Here is a 22,596-nt window from a genome sequence, read left to right on the forward strand (position 1 = left end):
AAGTGCAACTTCCAAACTTCCTAAAGAAATCGCATGTAAATTATAGCAGTCTAGCTGACCTTCTATGTCTTTTTTCACCTTGCTTTACAAAATATAATGAAGCAGCCATTGACAGAACACGAATTTCTCATGCTTTCATTACACATTTCCAATCCGTGATGGCTACTTACAACAAAACCATACTCTTGTTAGACGCTTTCTTTTCTAGCTTCATTGCTAACGTCATAATATCAGCAGAACGTGTAGAGAACCTTGTCCTTGAAACACACAGTGAATGATCGTCTGGCCCCGATAATATCCCATATCCTTCTAAGTGCAATATTGTTCATGGACTGCTAAATATTTACCAAAATTTTCTTGTAAATCTTTGTCGAGGGGTGTTGTACTTCCTGTTAGGAAACTAGTGAAAGTTTTGCCTCTCTATGAATCTAAGGACAAATCAAATCACTTATTTTTTAGGGCATTTCCTGCGGAGACAGAGACTAAAGCCTGAAGCAGCCAGACTGGGTCCCTGGCCCCGTTCAGTTCAAAAAGCATTTATGCGAACAGTCATGAATACAATAAGGTGCACATTATATGAACATTGCAGTTGCACTCAATGTACAGCCGAAGAAGGAAGTAAGTTACTTCTAATACATCAGATAAGAAATATGAGATGCATACATATGCACACTCATCACGCAGATAGATGTACGTATACAAAAACGTCACACAGGATTCATGTGTCAGATAGCTAGTAGGCCTTTTTATCTTGTTACAGATATTTAGAGAGCAACTATGTACCAGTAAACTGTGCATACAAACAGAAAAAAGAAGAAAAATTCAGAAACGCTATGAATAAAGTAGAAACTAATGTAAAACAGTCTACAATACACATGCTATTGTGACAAGAAACGTGTTGTACATATTTAAGTTTACCGGGGCTATCTGTTCAACTTATTATGTCTTTCTGTTTATTTAGAATCTGTCTAGCTTTATATGATAACGATTGTGTCCCGTAATGTTTCCTAATCTTCGGAAGCCTCCTCCTATGCTGCCTAAACCCGTACTGATGTTGAACTACCAAATCAATGTGAAGCATACACTCAGCCGCTACAAATAAATTTCGCTAACGTCCCACTCTTCAAAAAATGCTTGATCACATTGTCCATGAGCACGTAATAAAATTGATAGTATCTAACAGGCAATAAATAGTGTTCAGCGTAGTTTTCGGCATGGGCATAACACCGTAACTCGACAAAATTCACACATGACGTTTACTTAAAAATAAATTTAGGCAATAAGATTGACCTATTCTTTATAGATTTTTCGGAAGGGCTTGACAGAGTGCCCCATTTTAAGTTCTCTTTCGAACTGAAGGCAATTCTGAATAAAAAAACTTAATTAAATCAATAGGCGGCTTCCTTTCAAACCACTTGCAGTTCGTAAGCTATAATTCGGCAGAATCTAATACTATGCCAGTTTCATTCGGCAACCCCATGGCTCACCTTTAGGTCCTCTGTTAGTCCTTACCTATACCGAGTGTTTCAGCGAACACATTTAAACATTCTTTAAGTTGCCTGTGGCAGGTAACAGAATTATGGTCCATGAGCTGGTCTATTTAAAGAGGCGGATATTACTTGCGCAAAAAACTAAAATGGATAATCCACTAATTCGCGAATATTCACACATTATTTTTTACTGATCACCTTATGTTAGATATTGGAATTTACAAATTCTAGCCAGCGAGTTTGCAAGGCGGACACAATTGGAACGACTTATCAGGATGACACCAATTTCGAGATATTAATCGTCCAACTTTGCAGAGGAATGCATTGGCGTTGCAGTTCCTGTTGTGCTTCAATGCATAAAACGACGTTTTGTTAAGAAAGTAAGTGGAATGACAGTGAATTTTTACCTTAAGTATGACGGCCCATATCTCGTAAATGATGTCATCCATACAATTCCTTTCACGCGAATATGCTTTGCAGCATCACCAGCTAGAATTTGTGTATTGCAATGGGTGCCATGAGGTATTAGGTAAGAACTTAAGCAGTTTTTGTTAATTAGTTCATTATGCATTTTAATTTGTTTGCTGGTAATGTTCGCTTCAACGAGTAGACCAGCTCACTGACTATAATTGTGCTATTTGCAACAGACAATCTAAAATTTTTTGAAAGTGTTCGCTGAAACACCCTGCATAAACCGCACAAGAAATTTACCCTATAGACTCCGACTCTACGCTAACGGTTTTGTCCTTTACGACGCTATTTAAATGTGCAGGAACACCTACGCCTTAAAAGTTGTTTCGCCATGTATTACGCTGAGTACAAACGAACTTCGTAAAAACGCTAACTTCTCTAAAAATGTTGTAACGTCGTGTATAAACAGGTCTATACCCTAGTTTCTTGAATATTTGGGACTGACCATTAAACAGGGTATCCAGCTGTACATAACTAGGTGTTGTCATCACAAGCACTTCATGTTGCCTTACTAGGGTGACATGTAGCTAACAAAGTACTAAAAATCACCACCATGTTTTATGTCCACTGCAGGACGAAGGCCTCTCCCTGCGATTACTCCTGTCCTGCGCCACCCTATTTCAACTAGCGACCGTGAATTTCCTAATTTCATCGCTCCACCTAGTCTTCTGTAGTCCTCGATTGCGTTTCCCTTCCCCTGGTACCCATTCTGTAACTCTAATAGTCCAACGGTTATCTAACCTGCGCATTACATGATCTGCCCTGCTCCATATTTTTCTCTTGATGTCAATTATAATATCGTCTATACCCGTGTGCTCTCTGGTCCAAACAACTCTCTTTTTGTCTCTTAACGTTATGCCTAGCAATCTTTGTTTCATCGCTCGTTGCGCGGTCCTTAACTTGTTCTCAAGCTTCTTTGTCAGTCAGCAAATCTCTGCCCCATTTATCAGCACTGGTAAAATGCACTGATTGTGCACCTCCCTTTTCAATGGTTATGGTAAGCTTGATGATGCTGTTTGAGGCTTAATGGCGAAAGGGCCAGATATGGCCAAAGAGCGCCATGCTAGTGGTAATGAATATGTAGTGGTCTGATGGGTTCTGTGAATTTAATGTGACGTGGCTGAAAAGATGCCTAAAAGAGTTGGTGTAAATTGCATAAAATGTACACGTAATAAAATTATGGTAATGATTAATGACGTGTACTATAATCAATAAAATACACTAAGAAGGAATGATGCATTATATAAAATATGCGGGATGCTAAATTGCTTAGAGCACTACTGCCTCGCGGAAGCCCTTGAAACACAAGGGCCTAGAGGCATGTGCTATTCAAAATAATTATCACAGCGGCATCCTCTGAAGAGAGGAGGCGCTATGAACTAATGGGGCTAATAACATGTCGCACAACTTCTCTCAGGAAACCTAGGACAGCGTCGGTATCAAAGAGCGGTTCTGCACCGAGTAACATAACATAACAGAGAACAGCAATTTACAATAGGTAGCGGGGCACTGGAAGTGTTAAGGGGAATACATGTGTCTAGGGCAGGTAGTGACCGTGGATCCGGATCATGAGGCGGAAATAATCAGAAGAATAAGAATGGGCTGGGGTGCGTTTGGCAGGCATTCTCAGATCATGAACAGCAGGTTGCCATTATCCCTCAAGAGAAAAGTGTATAATAGCTGTGTCTTACCACTACTCACCTACGGGGCAGAAACCTGGAGGCTAACGAAAAGGGCTCTACTTAAATTGAGGACGACGCAACGAGTTATGGAAAGAAGAATGATGGGTGTAACGTTAAGGGATAAGAAAAGAGCAGATTGAGTGAGGGGAACAAACGCGAGGTAATGACATCTTAGTTGAAATCAAGAAAAAGAAATGGGGGGGGGGGCATGGGCAGGACATGTAACGAGGAGGGAAGATAACCGATGGTCATTAAGGGTTACAGACTGGATTAAAAGGGAAGGGAAGCGTAACAGGGGGCGGCGGAAAGTTAGATGGGCGGATGAGATTAAGAAGTTTGCAAGGACGACATGGCCACAATTAGTACATGACCGGGGTTGTTGGAGAAGTATGGGAGAGGCCTTTGCCCTGCAGTGGGCTTAACCAGGCTGATGATGATGATGATGATGATGATGATAACAGGATGAAGGTGGATGTGCTGCCGGTATGCTAAGGGAAAATGTTTCTTTCAGATTCGGCTTCCCGACACTCCAGAAGGACGTGGAGGACGGTGAGCCTCTCCCCGCATCTACCACAGGTTGGAGGCTCGTTTCCGGTGAGTAAAAATCCATGTGTGCCAAATGTGTGTCCTATTCTTAGACGACAGAATAGGACATCTGTCCGGCGTGATTTTGTTACAAGAGGCCAGAAACCTAATTGTCGCTTTATTACATGCAGCTTATTATTAGTTTCCAGGTCCTACAAGCGTTCCCAGTAGTTTCGCAGATTCTTTCTTAAGAAAGGCTTCATGTCTGTGACAGAAACCTGAGCAGTAGAATTGACTGCATGCAATGGAATTGATGTGACCATCTGGTCCACTAGAACGTTACTCGCGAACCCCGTATGTCCAGGCACCCAGCATATAGTCACATGTTGATTAGATATATATGCTTTACACAGGACGAAATAAAGTTCATTAATTACCGAATTCTTGTGGTTACAGAATGATATCAAGGCCTTCACAACACTAAGGGAGTCCGTATAAATAACTGATTTCTGGAGTTTCGATTTCTTTACATGCTTTACAGCCGACAACAGTGCGTAGGCTTCAGGCGTAAAGATACTAGTTTCCGGATGCAGTACATCGGTTTCCGAGAAGAATGGACCGACGGCTGCATAGGACAACCCGTCGTGTGACTTCGATGCGTCTGTGTAGAACTCCGTGAAGGAGTGTTTGTACTGAAGTTCCCGGAAATGCATTTGGATTTCAATCTCTGGAGCGTGCTTTCTAACTTGCGTCAAAGTTAAATCGCATTGTATCATCTGCCACTCCCAAGGAGGTAGCAGCTTAGCTTGAGGCATCAGGCGATGTTTGAGCATTGGGACATCCATTTCAGCGCTAAGCTCCCTCACACGCAGCGAGAAAGGTTGTCTTACTGAGGGACGATTACGAAAGAGTGTAGCATATGTCGTATCGTTAACGGTATTAAAACGCAGATGTTGCAAATTGGAGTGGACTTTCAGAAAATATTTTTGGGTGATGTATGTTCTTTGCAGATGAAGTGACTACTCATTTGATTCGACATGTAAACTTTCAATGGGACTTGTGCTGAAAGCGCCAGTGGCCAGTCGGATTCCCAGATGGTGGACGGGGTCTAGCATCTTTAGAGCGGTCGGGGCGGCAGAGGGATAAATCACGGCCCCGTAGTCCGATCGTGATCGGATGAGGCTCTTGCAGAGATTCATTAAACACTTCCTGTCACTACCCCATGAAGTCTGGGATAGAGGTTTCATTATGTTCATCGTTTTTAGATATGTTTGTTTAAGGTGTTTAATGTGGGGGACGAAAGTGGGTCTACAGTCAGGTATAACACCTAGAAATTTGTGTTCTTTGCTTACAGGTATCTGTTGTCCACACAGCTCTAAGCAAGGACCTTGGATCAGTCCTCTCTTTCTTGTAAAAAGAACGCAAGAACTTTTGTTAGGATTGACATGAAATCTATTTTTTTCTGCCCACTTTGACACTTTGTTCAGGCCATGCTGTACCTGTCTCTCGCACACTGTGAGGCTACAGGATTTGAAAGCTATTTGAATATCCTCCACGTAGACAGAATAAAAGAAGGCCGGTGGTAATGAAGCACGAAGCGTGTTCATCTTCACGATAAAGAGCGTGTAGCTGAGCATGCCTCCTCGGGGTACACGCGCTTCTTGCGTAAAAGGACGTGAAAGTACATTGCCGACTTTTACCCGGAAGGTACGATTGGACAGATAGCTTTCTATTAGGTTTATCATATTACCCTGGATGCCCATTTCTGAGAAGTCTGTTAATATTCCGTAACGCCACGTTGTGTCATACGCCTTTTCCTTATCGATGAATATGGATAAGAAAAACTGTTTGCGTAAAAATGCGTCCCGGATATTTCCTTCAACACGTACGAGATGATCGGTTGTGGAGCGCCCTTCTCGGAAGCCGCACTGATAGGGATCAAGCATTTTGCTCATTTCAAGGAAATGGATGAGTCACCGATTAATAATTTTTTCAAATACCTTACAAAGGCACCTTGTGAGGGCGATCGGGTGGTAACTTGTCACTAAGGAAGTATCTTTGCCTTGTTTTAAAACAGGAAAAACAATGGCTTCTTTCCATGCAGTTGGAAGGTATCCTGCAGCCCAAATGGTTTTTAAAATTGTGAGTAGTGTAACTTGGGTGTCGTTGTGTAGGTTTTTGATCATGTCATACATAATTCTGTCCGATCCCGGTGCAGAGTTCTTGTATAAGCTAAAGGCGGCTCTCAACTCGGCAATACTAAAAGGACAGTTGTACGGTTCATTTTGTGGACATTTTCTTATGAGTGGCTCACTTTCTTCTATTCTTCTATAAAGGATTTCGAATAATGGTTTGAACTTGACACGCTCTCAAAGTGCTCCCCAAGTGAGTCTGCCTGATCTTGCTGTGTATCGTCCTGTGTCTTTACCAGGGGGAGTGAATAATATGTTTGCCGCCCTCTAATCCCATTAATCCTGTTCCAGGCTTTGGCCTCATCTGTAAACGAGCTAATACTTGATAAAACTTCTGCCAACTTTCTTTTCTGGCCTGTGGGCGGGTTGTCCTGCCTTGGGACTTTACTTTTTTAAAGTTGACAAGATTATTTGCAGTGGGAGAAGCGCGTAGCATCCCCCACGCTTTGTTCTGTTTTTTACGAGCAATCCTACATTCGTCGTTCCACTACGGGACACGCCGTCTGCATGCTGAGCCACTTACTTCAGATATGCATTTAGATGCAGCATCTATAATGAAGGCTTTAAAATACTGCACAGCAGCACCAATTCCTAAAGAAGACATGTGATTCCATGGGATACTAGTGAGAGTTCGGAATTTCTCCCAGTCGGCTGTATCGATCTTTCGCTTAGGATCCTGTGGTAGATATTGGTTTTCTTTATACGTTTTTAGCACTATGGGGAAGTGGTCGCTCCCGTAAGGATTGTTCATAACTTCTCATCCGAGTTCAGGCAGTATAGACGGGGAGACTATGCTGAGATGAATTGAGGAAAAAGGTTCTGTTTGCAAGACAGTAATATGTGGGTTCCTTCTTATTGAGAAGGCACGCACCAGACGAAAAAAGAAACTGTCCAACAAGGCGAACTCGCGCATCTATACGAGAGTCGCCCCACAGGCATCTGTGCGCATTGAAGTCACCAAGAACAATGTAAGATTCTGGCAATTCATCTATAAAGGACTGTAATTCATGTTTGTTTATTTTTGTAATGCGGGAGTATGTAAAGAGAGCTAATGATGATGAGTTTGTTTAGGAGAAGAGCTCGAACTGCCACTGCTTCAAGAGGTGTTTGTAGGCGTAAAAGTTGAGAGGCAATCCTTTCATGAATAACAATTGCGACACCGCCAGATGATGCGACAGCATCATCGCGCTCTTTGCGCAAATTTATATACTGCGGAAGAAAGTTTGTGTGCTATGATTTTACGTGTGTTTCCTGTAAACACAGCACTTTTGGATTGTGTTTGTGGATGAGTTCTTGTACACTATCAAGGTTGCTAAGAAGACCTCTGACATTCCATTGAATAATTTGTGTATCCATATGTAAAGTAAATTGGTGCTGTGTGTACGAAAACTGAAGTGATACCTTAGATTACAGAGCTCTTTCGAGGCCCTGTAACGGGGGTTTTGCCCTTTCTGAAGCGTTCGAGGGAGCCTCGCTGCTCCTTACGAGCTTGGTGCACTTCGAGGATAGGTGTAGTGTCCATTGCCTCTTGTGAGGCGCTGGACACGTACTCTTGCGAGCCAGAAGTTACCCGAGAGAGTCCCGCCTTGGAGGGCAAGACCCCTGCGCTCACCAGCCTGGAGGTTGATGGGGCTCCCTGAGGGATTTGGCTGCGCCGGCTGTTGCCAGCACTGGAAGGGGCCGGGGAGGCTGGGGCAGCCTCGGCTGCGCCCACCTTCGGGGTCGATGGGCCCGTCTGCTGGGTTGGCGAAGCAGCGCTAGCTGCAACCGCCACATGACGTAACTGCCGACTCACTGCCTGTGGGTCGGCCAGCTGCCGGAAGCCGTTGTGTCGCTGCCCCCTGACGCGTCACATCGGCAAAGGTTTTCTCGGGCAGGTATGAAACCCGCCTGCGTGCCTCCTTGAATGATATATTCTCTCTTACTTTTATCGTTACAATTTCTTTTTTTCTTTTTTCCAGGATGGGCACGACCGTGAGTACGCGGCGTGCTTCCCATCACAGTTTACACAGTGGAGAGCGTTCTCACAAGCTTCAATGGTGTGTTCATAGGCACTGCATTTCGCACATGTTTGCCAGCGTTTCGGCCAAAGCTCTGCGAACTGTGGCCGAAACGCTGGCATTTGAAACATCGAAGCGGATTGGGCACGTACGGCCTAACACGGAGCTTGATGTACCTGGCCTCGATTGACCCGGGCAGGACACTCGAACCAAAGGTGATTATTATGTGCTTCGTCTGAACCTCTTTACCATCTCTTCTCATCTTAGTTCTTCTGACATTGATCACATTTTGTTCGCTGAAGCCCTCCAGGAGGTCCGCTTCAGTCAACACAAGCAAATCATCATCCGACACAACACCGCGGGTGGTATTCATTGTACGGTGTGGGGTTACTGTTACGTGGACCTCCCCAAATGACACTAGCTTCGGTAGTTTGTAATATTGCTTCTGGTCGCGGAGCTCCAAGAGGAGGTCACCTCTTGCCATCCTCGACGCCTTGTAACCTGGATCAAAAACATCACTCAAGGACTTTGACACAAGGAACGGTGAAATCGTTCGCACTGGTTTGTCTGACTTTTCAGAGTGAATAACGTGAAAGGGGGGGAAGTTTTGGATTGGGCGTCCGAAAAACTGGAATAACGTTTCGGTGTGCCCTCGTTTCTGAGAGCGATAAGGAAGAGGGGGGAAAGAATTTTCCATGAAAAAAAAATTTGGCAACAGCGCTGACCGCCCACCACGGAGCCCAACGAGGGGACACGGCAGAGCTTGCGTACAAGTCTGCACGACGCCAGTCGTACGCCATCAGTATAACCAAATATGGTGTACCCAAGGCAGGATAGCCACACAAAGTTAACCCTTGCGGCCAAGAAAAAAGGAAGTAAAAGGAAGAGAGAAGAAGACAGGAAAGGTCAAAAGTTAGAGAGAAAGACGAAGATTTGAGTAGAGAGAGACAGGAAAAGGCGACTGCCGTTTTCCTCCAGGTGGGTAAGTCTGCAGGGGCCGTCTATGTGAAGCATAGACGGGGGGCCATAAAGGTCCAAACACCCAGCATTGGCTCAACCCCCAGGATCCCCCTTTCCCCAGACACGGCTAAGCCGCGCACGGCTACACGCGGGAGGGTCCAGCCCTCGTGTGCTCGGGTCCGTGGTGTCGCAACACACCAAACGCCTGGTGACGCAAACGCTCCTGCGGGGATGGTAAGCTTCCAGTCAGGAGCTTGCAATGTATGCCGTATGCGATCCAACCCATTTTTATTCTGTGAATTTCCTTCTCATGGTCAGGGTTCCCTGTGATTAATTGATCTAGGTAAACGTACTTCTTCACAGACTCTAGAGACCGACTGGCGATCCTGAACTCTTGTTCATTTGTCCGGCTATTTATCGTTACCTTTGACTTCTGCACAATAGTCTTCAATCCCACTCTTACACTCTCTCTGTAAATGTCCTCACTCATATTTTGTAACTTGTCTGCATTGTTGCTGAATAGAACAATGTCATCGGCAAACCGAAGGCTGCTGAGATATTCGCCATCGATCCTTACTCATAAGATTTCCCGGTTTAATAGCTTGAATGCTTCTTCAAAGCACGTAGTGAATAGCATTGGAGAGATTATGTGTCCCTGTCTGACCCCTTTCTTTATCCGTATCTTCCTACTTTTCTTGTGGAGAATTAAGCTAGCTGTGGAATCTCTGTAGATATTTTCCAAGATATTTACGTAAGCGTTCTGTACTCCTTGATTACGTAATACCGCTATGACTGCTGGTATCTCTACTGAATCAAATGCTTTTTCTTAATCCATGAAAGCTATATAGAGATGCTTATTGTACTCGGCGGATTTCTCGATAACCTGATTAATGTCATGGGTGTGATTCATTGTAGAGTCTCCCTTCCTGAAGCCAGCCTGTTCCCTTGGTTAATTAAAGTCCAGTGTTACCCTTATTCTATTGGAGAACATATTGGTAAATATTTTATATAATACTGGGAGTAACCTATAATAATTTTCAATTATTATAGCCTATAATTTTTCAAGTCTTTACCGTTTCCCTTTTTCTTGATTAGCAAAACGCTTGCATTCTTCCAGTTTTCTGGGACCCTTGCAGTCGATAGACACTTCGTATAAGGAGCCGCCAGTCTTCCAAGCATTAGGTCTCCTCCAACTTTGAATAAATCGGCTGTTATTCCAACTTGTCCTGCCGCCATTCCTCGTTTCATGTCTTGCAAGGCCCATCTGACCTTATCGCTAGTTGTAGGAGGAGTTTCTGTATCCTGTTTACTACTGTTTCCCAGTGAGTTATCCTGACTCCTCTGGGTACTGTACAGGTATGTATAGAATTCTTCCGCTGCTTTTACTGCATCTTCGAGATTGCTGATAATATTACCCTGCTTATCTTTTAGGGCATACATCTTGGATTGTCCTATGCCAAGTTTCTTTCTCACTGATTTCAGGCTGCGTCCCTTTTTTATGGCTTCTTCAGTTTTTCTCACGTTATAGTTGCGAATATCACTTATTTTCGCCTTGTTTATCAGTTTTGACAGTTCCGCAAATTCTATCATCTTATCTCTCGAACTGAACACTTTCATTTCTTGTTTATTTATTAGGTCCTTTATTTCTTGTGAGAGCTTGCCTACTGGTTGCCTTGGTGCCTTGCCTCCCACTTCAATTGCTGCCTCTGAGGCCAGCCTAGTTACGGTTTCATTCATTACGTCTATTTGGTCATCTCTCTGTTCTAAGGCTGGATATTTGTTTGCAAGTACCAGCCTGAAGTTGTCTGCCTTTACCCTTAATGCCTCTAGGCTGACCTGTTTCTTCTTAACCAATTTTGCTGTTCCTCTCTTCAAATTGAGGTGAATCCTAGCCCTGACTAACTTACGATCACTGCACTTTACCCTACCTATAACGTCTACATCCTGCACTATGCTGGGATCAGCAGAACATATGAAGTCAATTTCATATCTTGTTTCACTATTAGGGCTTTGTTAGGTCCACTTTCTGTTGCTACGCTTCCTGGAAAAGGTGTTCATTATTCGAAGCTTAATCTTTTCTGCAAATTCTGCCAGCATCTCTCCTCTAGCGTGCCTAGAATCGACACCGCAGTTGCGAATTACTTGCTCACGAGCCTGCATTTTCCCCACTTTTGCATTGAAGACGCCCATTATTACAGTATACTGAGTTTGCACTTTTCTCATAGCTAATTCAGCATCTTCATAAAACTAATCTACTTCGTCATCATCGTGACTGGATCTTGGAGCGTAGGCTTGCACTACCTTTAATCTATACCTCTTATTAAGTTTTATTACGACTGCAGATACCCTCTGATTAATACGTCAAAGTTGTCCGCTATGTCCTTATGTATTAGGAGAGAGAGAGAAAAAAAATATTTATTTGTCATGAGATTGGGCGATTTCCTCGCAGGGTGGAGCCCTTAGTTCAGGGCCCCATTGGCTCGCGGAACTCCGCGTGCCCGCCGGATCAGCCGTCGCTGCTTTTGCGGGTCTGAGCTGGTCAGCGCAGTCTCCCAGGAAAAAAGTGAAGGTGAAGGAATAAGGGAGTAGCCCAGAGGGTGTGGGCACTCCCAGCTGCAATGATATACCGTGGCCTTTGTTCCACAATAAGGACAGTAGGATGGATATTGTGTGGGGTGGAAGAGGTGAAGATAAAAGAGGCAGGGAAATGAATTAGTTTAAAGCTGTCGCCACGCGACGGCATCTTCTCGATTAAGGGAATTATGTGGTGGAGGGAAGTGCCTTCTGGTGTCTCTGTAATATTGTAGAGTATCAGTGTAGTCCAGTGGTTCTGTCGGTGCGTCGTCTGGGTTGGACAGCTCTTCCAATGGCGCCCGGTTAGCCAGCTCTCGGGCTACCGCATTAACGCGTTCATTACCATGAAGAGAGGCGTGTCCAGGTGTCCAGACGATACGCAGCCTGTGTAACGCTGTTGGGTGTAATATTGTAAGGATTCGGTGTTTCTAGGGTGTCACCCTCCCTTGTGCGAAAGTCCTGCAGGCGGAATGAGAATCAGTGACCACTGCGATAGGTCCATGCGGCGCCGGTATGGTGGAAGCGTGCACGGCTAGGGCGATAGCAGCCTCTTCCGCCGTGCCGCTGTCCACAGTGTTGAGCGTGGCCGAAGGCCTCAGAATGTCTCTCTATCTAATACGACTAGACATAGGGCACGTTTCTTTGGGTAGCGGGCCACGTCGGTGTATAGGATTGGTGTGTCTGATGTGTCATCGCCAAAGAGTCGAGCCAGGGCTTGTGCTCCTGCCTTTTTTCGACCTTTATAACGGTCAGGGTGCATATTCCGGGGAATTGGGGGCCCGTGAATTTTGTTGCGAATGCTAAGCGGAAGAAGTGTGCGGTTTTCCTGTTGTGGTTTTCTTGGTGTTTGGAATCCTAGCAGGGATAGAATGGGGCACCCTTGCATTGTTCGTTGCAGACGTTGCAATTGGCTGTTAAGATGACTTTCAACTAGTTCGCGGATGGTGTTGTGCACCCCCAGTCGTAGTAAAAGCTGCGTAGACGCATGTTGGGGTAGTCCCAGTGCTGCCTTTAGTGCCTTACGGAGGAGGGTGTCCAGATGGTGCCTCTCAGTCTGAGTCAGATTATGAAAGGGGAGGTGGTAGGTTAATCGGCTAATTATGAGGGCTTGCACAATTCGGAGTACGTCTTTTTCATGGAATCCATGTCGGCGGTTTGTAATACGCTTTATCATGTGCGTTACTTGGGTAAGTTGTTGGCGGAGCGCGTGTAGGGTATGTGTGGCCTTCCCGTTGGGTTGTATGTGAAGGCCTAGTAGACGTAGTCTGTCTACCCTTGGAATATCGTTGCCATTGAGATGCAATGTGGTGCCTGGTGGAATGTCGTCCTTGTTCTATTTTTTGAATACAAGCAGGAGCTCCGACTTCTCAGCTGCGCATGTGAGTCCTCCGGCTGTTTCATACAATTGAACTATATTTACGACTTCCTGTAGTGCGTCTTGAATGGCGCCGTCTGACCCTGCGGTCACCCAGATTGTAACATCATCGGCGTACAGGGCGTGCTGCACGTTCGGAAGTTTGTGGAGGAGCGGTGGTAACTTTGCCATTGCCACGTTGAACAGGGTGGGTGAAAGAACCGAACCCTGGGGAGTCCCTCTGCCGCAAAGCTTTATGATATCCGACCGAATATTACCTAGGCCGATTGTGGCTGTGCGGTCAGATAAAAAGGCTCGGACATACTCATAGATGCGTTTTCCGCATCGGGAGAATGCAAGATCGCTTAGAATGAGGTCATGTGAGACGTTATCGAAGGTTCCTTTGAGGTCCAACTACAGAATGGCTCTTGTTTGAGCTTTACTTGGACTATCCACAACATCCTCCTTAAGTTGTAGGAGTATGTCCTGCGCAGACAGACCGGGTCGATAGCCGAATAAGGTATTGGGGAAGAATTGGTTCGCTTCGGGGTGAGGCTGGAGGCGATTTAGAACTACGTGCTCGAAGAGTTTGCCAATACACGAAGTCAGGGAAATGGGTCTGAGATTTTGGAGTGACAGTGGTTTCCGGGGTTTCGGAATTAAGATGATATCGGCGTGCCGCCATTCCTGTGGAAGCGTTCCGTTTTTCCAGTTTCGTTGTAGTATGCAGTGAGTTGCCGTATGGCTTGCTCGTCGAGGTTGCGTAGCAGTGCATAGTGAATGTCGTCTGCTCCGGGCGCCGTGTAGGGCTGCCCTCACTTCTGTCTCTGTAATATCGCCGTCCAATTGCGTTTCTTCCTCGTGTGGATAGTCTTTGTACTCCGGTCGGTGGCCTGTAGCAATGTATCTCTGCTGCAGTGTTTGGAAGAGCGCGTCATCATCCATTTGTTCTTTTTGGATCATAGTGCGGACTGTGTTCGTTGTGTGCATTTTTGTGTGCGTTGGGTTAAGTAGTGCTGTGAGGAAGGACCACATTTTGGAACTACTTAGTGGGCCATTAAGGTGGTCGCAGAGGTTGTGCCAATTGCTATTAGTGAGGCTGGTGGCGTATTCTTCAGCTTCTGCTGTGATCCTGGGGATTCTTTGTTTCAGCCTACGGTTGTGCCGCTGCTTCTTCCATCGTTTGGTCAGGCCTCTTCAAGCATCCCAGAAATGGAGCAGATGGCTGTCCACATCCGGTGTCTCCGTTGTTGCAGTAAGTTGCTTTGTGGCTGCTTTAAAATCTGCTTGTAGCTGTTGTGTCCACTCGTGTAGAGATGGCGGGTCGTATTGCTGAGATTTGGTTCTGTTGCGCCGGTAAGTGTCCCAGTTCGTTATTTTAATTGGACGTTCTGGGGTGCCTATGGCCACCAGTTGGACTTCTGCGGCTAGAATGCCGTGGTCACTGTCCAGGGTCTCCATTAGGTTGTTCCAGGAGCATTGAGTCAACCCCTTGACCATTGTTAGCTCAGGGCAGGTATCCCTGCTTACGCTGTTGCCCGTGCTGTTTGGTGTGTCAGGTTCTGTCAGCAGAGTGAATTGATGAAGGTTCATGGCGTGGGCTAGATGTCGGCCTTTTGGAGTTTCTGTTTGGTACCCCCAGGCTGGGTGGGACGCATTGAAATCTCCCAGAATAATCAATTTATTGGCCTGTTTACTGGCGGCGAAAAAAGTTGCCCGAAGTTGTGTTGTCGCGATTTGGGTGCACTGTAGATATTAAGTAAAAACAAGCTGGTTTCATATCGATTCCTAGGTATAATTTCTATGAGCACATGCGGAATATGGGAGCTGTCGAGCGTGTGCTCGATCATTGTGATTTGTTTGGACAAAAGGGTGGCAGCTAGTGGTTGTTTGGTGGTGTCATGCTTTTCGGTGTATATACTGTATCCAGTGAGTGTGGGAGTGCAATGTACTTCTTGAAGTGCTATAATGTCGGGTGGGTGAGGCTTGTATCAGGAATCCTACCCCGTATTGCTTCTTATCTAAGAGACCTCAATAGCAGAGGACATGTCCCTTATTCAGCCATGTATAAGCCTCGCCAGTTCTTCTAATCTCTCTAAGGCCGATGATACTACAATATCCTTCAAGTGCTGGTTCCTGCACAACCATTTCAATGTCAAACCGCTCGGGGTGGTACAATAAAAGATGTGCGCTTTATATGTCGCAGATATGATACATACTTTTCCGCGTCATCTACCCTTCCTTCTTTTACCTTATCACCACTCTCCGTGCCGTGAAATCGATTCAATGTAATATATATAGAATAACATTGACTCTTCATGTCGGCTATCAGATAGCGAATACTTATCTGTTGCTAAACAGCCTTCAACCCGCAGTTATCATGAACTTAACCTGAAAGCGGCTTCCCTCAAACTGGCACATTTAAATACAGTTTTTTTTCCCACGTACTATTGACCTTGGAATTCTTTACCTGGCAGTATCTGTTCCCTCCAATCGAACGAATTTTTACCGTAATAACTGGTAATGCAGCGTAATAAAATTTACCAATTCTTTGTATCAGTTGTCACTGGGTTTCTATCTATATTCTTACTTTCACTAGTCCATTAGACTTGTACACACTCTGGCAATAGCCCTTCCTCGACTGCAGTATGTTAAAAAAGTCTTCAAATACAGAAATGTGGAACAAGACTTTCTCATCATACCCTCCAACTTTCCAACATAAACACTTGCCATAAACTTGGTAAATGGGAAAGCAATTATAGCAACTTAGACTTATAAGTAAATCGATAGGTTTGTGTTTTCTTGCATATCATATTCGCCTAGGGAGATAATTTATTTGAAGTGTCGCAATCGGAGTAACTTCGGCAGGCATTGGTAAATGGTAAGCAGTAAAAACAGACACACTCTCTAAACGCAACCTACATTGTGGCAAGGTAAGCTGCGTCATTGCACCTAGCACATTCTTGAGTGAGCATTTACTTACATGTGTGTCGGGGCAGACATCATCGTAATTTTTATTGTAAGATGACTCGTTCGAAAACGTAATCGATATCCGTACCTGCGATTAAGGAAAAGGCATTATGAAAACAATTTCCCGCAAGGCGTTTAGAAAATATTTTTGTTCACAAAAGTTCTTGCCCTGAATATTATGTTACACTCGGTAGGGTAATTCTCACCTATGGTGAACTCTCGTCTGTAGTAATTATTAGGAGACCAATTGAATGAATAATTCAATATTTTTAAGCGACAATACGGTCCAGGGAAATGCGTTAGGTGCTGGTGCTGCACTAGAATAGTTCATTTCCCTGTGAATATACAGAACTGCTAGCGAAGAGCAAGCAAGACCAGCAACCTAGCATTATTTTTATAAAATAGCCTTAAGCTTATTCATCATCATCAGCGTCATCATTTATTTTCCCTAATGACCTCAATGGGGCATTACATAAGGGGTGGAGGTGGCAGCGGGAAACATTACAGGGCGTGTTAATACATAAAAGTTAACAGTGGACAAGGAATAAAGAACGAATTAAAGACCAACTCTCTCTCTGTCTGTATATATATATATATATATATATATATATCTATATATATATATATATATATATATATATATATATATATATATATATATATATATATTATGAACTGCGTTGAGTACATGTTTTTAAGCGAGAGACATGTACTATCTATGTCGCACGGCAACGGTAATCGCAGGGCGTTCTAAAGGGCGAGACGCGGTAATTGACAGGTGATGTCTGCTCAATGACCGTGTAAGCTCCAACGATACGCGGGAGAATTTTTTCGCATAAGCCGGGAACGCGCACAGGTGTCCAAAGAAGAACTTCGTCGCCAGGAGAAAAAGTCACAGCACGGTGGGTCGAGTCGTAACGAAACTTGCGAGCCTCCTGGGAGATGCCGGTTTCAAGACGGGCGAGGTGACAGCAGTCCGCATGGCGAGACAGAAACTGTACCGAGAAAGGAGCTTCTGAGGACACAGGAGTCGAAAGGAACGATACATCAAGAAGGAAACTTGATGAATGGCCATAGACGAGAAAAAAAGGTGAAAAGCCGGTGGTACCTTGCGTAGCCGTGTTATAGGCGCATGTCACGAACCGCACGATTCGAGCGGTTAGGGCGGATGTGCATCGCAGTCATGTCGGAGAGGGTATGATGAAAACCCTCCGTAAAGCCGTCGGTCTTCGGATGGTAACTGGAAGTCGTCTTGTTAATTATGTTAGAGGCGCGCAGCACTTCGGTAAGGATAGAAGAGAGGAATACTCTGCCGCGGTCGCTGATGAGAACGCGCGGAGCGCCATGGCGTTAGAAAACGTGGTGCCGAATGAAAACAGCGACTTCAGCAGCAGTCGCAGATGGTAGAGATGCTGTCTCCGCGTAGCGTGTAAGATGGTCTACGACCGTTAAAATCCAGCGATTGCCATCTGAGGTCGGGGGAAGAGGACCCTACAAGTCTCTTCCAACTACTTCAAAAGTCGAAGTGGGGCAAGGCAGATGTTGTAAAGAGCCAAAAGGAGCTGCTGTCGGTCGTTTGCGGCTTTGACAGCGAACGCAGGATGCATCGTACTTCGGAACGGCTAAAGACAGGCCAGACCAGGAGCAGCGACTTCGTATTCTGCCGTAAGTCTTATGGCAGCCTATATGACCGACCGTCGGATGATCGTGAAAGGCTTCGAGCCCCTCACGTTGCAGAGAACGTGGTATGACCGAGACCCATTTGTCGCCATCGACGTGATGAATATAGCAATGTAAAGCCTTATTGTACAGCTTGAATTTATTAGGTTGTCGACAAAGTCGGGCGTTCGGAGGTGACAAAGAACCTTCCATGCGTTGGAGAATAGTTCGGTAGTATGGGTCGATATGTTGGTGGGACACAAGGACAGCTGGGCTGCCAGGTCAGCTAATCGAGGGTTGCGATGGGTAAAGCCGAAGAAGAGGACCCGGGACGTACCGAAGGGGCTGGAGTTCCTCAATTCGCTGGCAAGTGGTTATCGCATCTTTTATGGGAGCAGGATTTTGCTTAGTAAGGGCACTGAAGGCAACTGTGTTTATGCCTTTATAATCTGGCCTGTGCGGTCGCTATGGGACATGGTGGTGTTCACACGCTTGCACAATGCAAGCAAATCCTCAATGCATGAATTGTACGATTCCCCAGCGAATTGGATGCGCTCACCGAGCTTCGCGCCCTCAGCGCGAAGAGCTGGGGCATCGAAAATCTTCCGAAGCTGTTGCTTGAACGCCGCCCAGTCAGGAAGATCTGGCTCACGATTCCAAAACCAGGTTTTCGCGACAGCGGACAGGTTGAACGGGACGTCCCGTAATTTCTGTGAACCGTTCCAATTGTTCAAGTCGCTTACGAAGTCGTCACTTTGGAGCCAGTCTTCTACCTCGTCCCCGTGTAGACTAGCGAAGACTTGGGGGTCGCGCAGGTGGCTGTTGATGGTCACGACGGAACGCGAAGGCTGCAGATGAGCAGCGGCATCGGACGTGCCAGGATTCGATGAAGGGAGCATGGCCGGTGGTGTTATGCGACGACCCAAGAGGAGCTCCACTGAGGACATGCGAGAGGTCTTGGGGAAGGAAAAGCGCCTACGTTATTTTTAAGGAATCGCTTGATCCCAGCCGAGCTCGTGCTACTACCACGTGGATCAAGCTGAGCTACTGCTGATAATATATACTGATGAAGAAGATGTAAAATGGATGATTATATGAGGGGATGATAAAGTTGAAGGTCAGGCATGTGCTGCGCTCGCAATATCAAAAGTGCCAAACAATAATAGAACTCTAACATGAAAATGCTGTAACTTTATTGAAGCAACTGTGCACTACTTCCGGGATTCGCACAGGCGAGAGGTTTGAGACATACTCGATACGGAAAAGTGCTGGTAGAGTCGCTAGTACGTCGCTTAATTGATAAACAAATGACATTGACCGATGGCAGGATTCAGACAGAGGACTCTTAGCTCAACAGTTGGTTTTTACATGGTCAGCTTACGTTTAATTCACTTCATACTGCCACTGCAGCTACGATTGTTTCGCCCTTACGGCGAAACTGCGGTATTCTTTATATGAAATGCAGGGCCTCAGCAATTGGGGTGCATTTTTCACATAACATCAGGTATGTGTCACATTCAACGCCAGAGCAGTAGTTCCCTAGAATTTTGTTGAGAAATGACAGGAACGTCTGCATGAGCATTACAAGACCAACTCAAGTGAAGTTTTGAGTGACATTGAGTCAGTTCATTTGTTGGTGTAAGAAGGTACAAAGTTGTTCATTTTAAGCTTGCCCATCAGCCTTGCGTCATGATGTCCGTTGGCTAACGTCATTTTTTTGCCCGCCCCATTAAACTGCCTGTATCTTTAATATATATGCTAAAAAATCACCGACACTTACGATACTCCTTAATGCGAAATTTGAGCGCAGCTCTATATGTGTTTTCATTTGGCGATATAATGAGGCAAAGGTTTTGAGAGAGGCATGTATGTACGTGCAGTTGCGTACCACTGTTTATTTTTCACACATACTCTTCTTTCAAGAAACGCCCTCGATTTTGTATTCGGGTCATACCATGTCAACTGTCCCAACCTTGGCGCTCGACCATAAGCGCTTTCTTTGAAAAAAATTGTAGACTGTCTATTTAAAGCAAGAAGCCCTTCTGTAAAATAATTTCACGAAAAAAAATTTTTCAGCACCGCTAGGAACATGTGAAGTTTTTAGAAAGCACGAAAGTATGAGTCGTAAAACGTCTTGTAAAAATTTTTTTTCTTCTTAAATTAGGCGAGCACATAATTTTCCCATGAGAATGAAGGTAGGCTTTTCACTTAAAAAGGTGTTATAGATCTTTGCGTTTCAGTCAGATTTTATAGGGCACTAAATATGCAAAATTTGGCGCACATTGGGAATTTTTTGCCAGAAAGATAGCTTTTACCGTAAGGTTATATTTCACAGTAACTAATTGCCGGCTACTTGTACTGTAAATGAAAAATGATTTGGGTCGAATATAACGTAAAATGGCCTGTACAGCTGGCGACAAAGTTGCAAAAAAGTTAGTTTTAGCCTATGTTTAGTCGTACATTTAGCATTGAGGTGGTCAGGATAATAATACACTAAATTGTGTATTTATTAGAAACATTCATTGTCTACAAACTGAGAAACTTTTATCAAATTACTTTTTGTTTTAAGTAAGAAAACATTTTTGAATTTGTGTTATACCGGTCTCTGTGCTTGCGCGTGTTTCCGCTTCGGAGGAATGCGTGCTAGCGGTAAGTATAACTTGCGCGTACACAAAATTACCTGTGTCAATGGAGGAACATCTAGACAAGATAATCAGCTGCTCAAGTATTTACTTGAGTGCTTTATAAGAAATTATTAGCCGTGCCAATAAAAAACGCGAGCCCCAATAGAGCGCATTTAACCGGATGTCGCCGTACACCGACGGCCTGCATAGCGTCGTCACGCGGCATCGGAAAGTTACGCCGGTGAGTACAGAGTGCAGTTAGGTATACTAAGATTTAGAAATGGGCGAAGACTTTGTGAATAAGGAAACAATCTGTTGCTTTATTACGGAAATATATAGCAAATATAAGCGAACACAGTCGTGTTTTAGCGACCATGTTGGCAATGATGTCACAGGAGTCATGTAGACTCGTCATTAAATGTTTTGGCATGCTTAAGTTCAAACTTCTGCATTTAAAAAAATGATGGAAAGAAATAAATACGTTTAGTTGGTCGCCCTCTCTGTCTTTCTTGTGGTTGAATGTTAAATTCAGACCAAATGAGGCAGTCCGCTCACCTTCGGAAAACGCACGATTTAACGTGCAGTCTGCGATAACTGCAGAAAAAAATGGGAAGGCTCGTTCGAGCTATCGACTGTAAGAAGGCTGCGCCTAGAATCAGCGGTTCTGCAGCTCGCCGCAGCAGAGAAGCGCGAAGTTTGAACTTGCATTGTTACGAACCGTCGGAAGTGTGTGCTGCCGGCGCGCGTCAGTACAAAACGTACGAAACTTCTGTAGCAGCTTTAGTGAAGCAGACGCGCTCCTGTTTTTTTTTCCGTGGCACGTTGAAGAAGACGACGAAGACCCGCGCCATGAGTGCTGGCTTACACTCACTCTCAAAGACCCAAACAGAACTTCCAAGCTTACACACGACACTCCAAAGTCAGCTTTTTTCGCGAACAAGATGTGCTGCGATGAAGACACCGGTGGAAAAATCTTATCTCACTTTTCAGAGACCGAGAGCAGCAGCGAAAGCTTCGTGAGCGCGGTTGCTATGGCAATGTTGACATTTGGGGTACCCGTCCAGTGCTCCTTTGCGAAAAATAGCACGTGACTTCCGCCACACTCTCTCCAATACGTTCGAGCTGGTCGGGGCCTGTCCAGGCTTTCCTTTCTCCATGTCGGATGCAATAAACGTGTGCGAAATCAATAGCATGCGTTTTTAATTCCTGCGTTCCGACATATGAAAGTATGAGTGCGACCACTCTAAACACGCATATACAAAAAGTCTATTAAGCACAGCCGCGAAGAAATGTATCTGATGCACTTCTTATTCTATAACGCCAAAGTTGCACAGTCAAAACTGTAATCCTCTAGGCGGATCTCGATGAGTCTTTTCACGCTTCAGCATATATAGTCTGACTTCTCTGGCAGATATCACCAATGAAAGTTCTGATGTCTTGCTAGAGCCACTACAGAAATACATTGTAGCTGTAGGTAGCGGAAATATTTACACTAGAAATCACCCTCCTTTTATTTAAAGCAATTATTGTGGCCTTTAAATGCCCAAGTGACGTCATTCTTACCTTATTCTGAACATTGCTGCAAGAAGACCGCCAGGGGAAGTGCAAGCATTGAAACTTACTAGGTTTTGTGTGAAAAAATACAATGCATCTGATGGGCATAGGAGCGCGTTTTAAGATTATAGCCGCAACCTTTTTGCAGTCGATAAGTCGAACGAGCCTTCCCATTTTTTTCTTCAGTTATCGCCGGCTGGATGTAAAACCCTGCGCTTCCCGAAGGTCAGCGGACTGCCTCATTCGGTCAGAATTTAACATTTAACCACAAGAAAGACAAAGAGGGCGAGCAACTAAACGTATTTATTTGCTTCCATCATCTTTTTAAATGCAGTAGTTTGAACTTAAGCATGCCAAAACATTTAATGACGAGTCGACAACACTCCTCCAACATGATGGCCAACATGGTCGCTAAAACACGACTGTGTTGGCTTATATTTGCTATATAGTTGCCGTAATAAAGCAACAGATTGTTTCCTTATTCACAAAGTTTTCGCCCATTTCTAAATCTTAGCGTACCTAACTGCACTCTGTACTCACC

At 44.8% G+C, this 22,596-nt stretch overlaps 1 protein-coding gene across 2 annotated transcripts in view; it reads right to left on the reverse strand.

Moving 5' to 3' along the window:
- Positions 1–22,596, reverse strand: part of LOC142571201 (transmembrane protease serine 11D-like) — a 99,212-nt gene that overhangs the window by 60,863 nt on the left and 15,753 nt on the right. The window contains exon 2 of one of the 2 annotated variants that reach the window (XM_075679469.1): positions 16,232–16,306. The exons of the other annotated variant lie outside the window; for it this stretch is intronic. Coding sequence (XP_075535584.1) covers positions 16,232–16,306 — 75 coding nt within the window. The remainder of the gene's footprint in view (positions 1–16,231; positions 16,307–22,596) is intronic. 2 annotated transcript variants of the gene reach the window in all.

This window comes from Dermacentor variabilis, chromosome 2, assembly GCF_050947875.1.
Source record: "Dermacentor variabilis isolate Ectoservices chromosome 2, ASM5094787v1, whole genome shotgun sequence".
NCBI classification, from domain to species: domain Eukaryota; kingdom Metazoa; phylum Arthropoda; class Arachnida; order Ixodida; family Ixodidae; genus Dermacentor; species Dermacentor variabilis.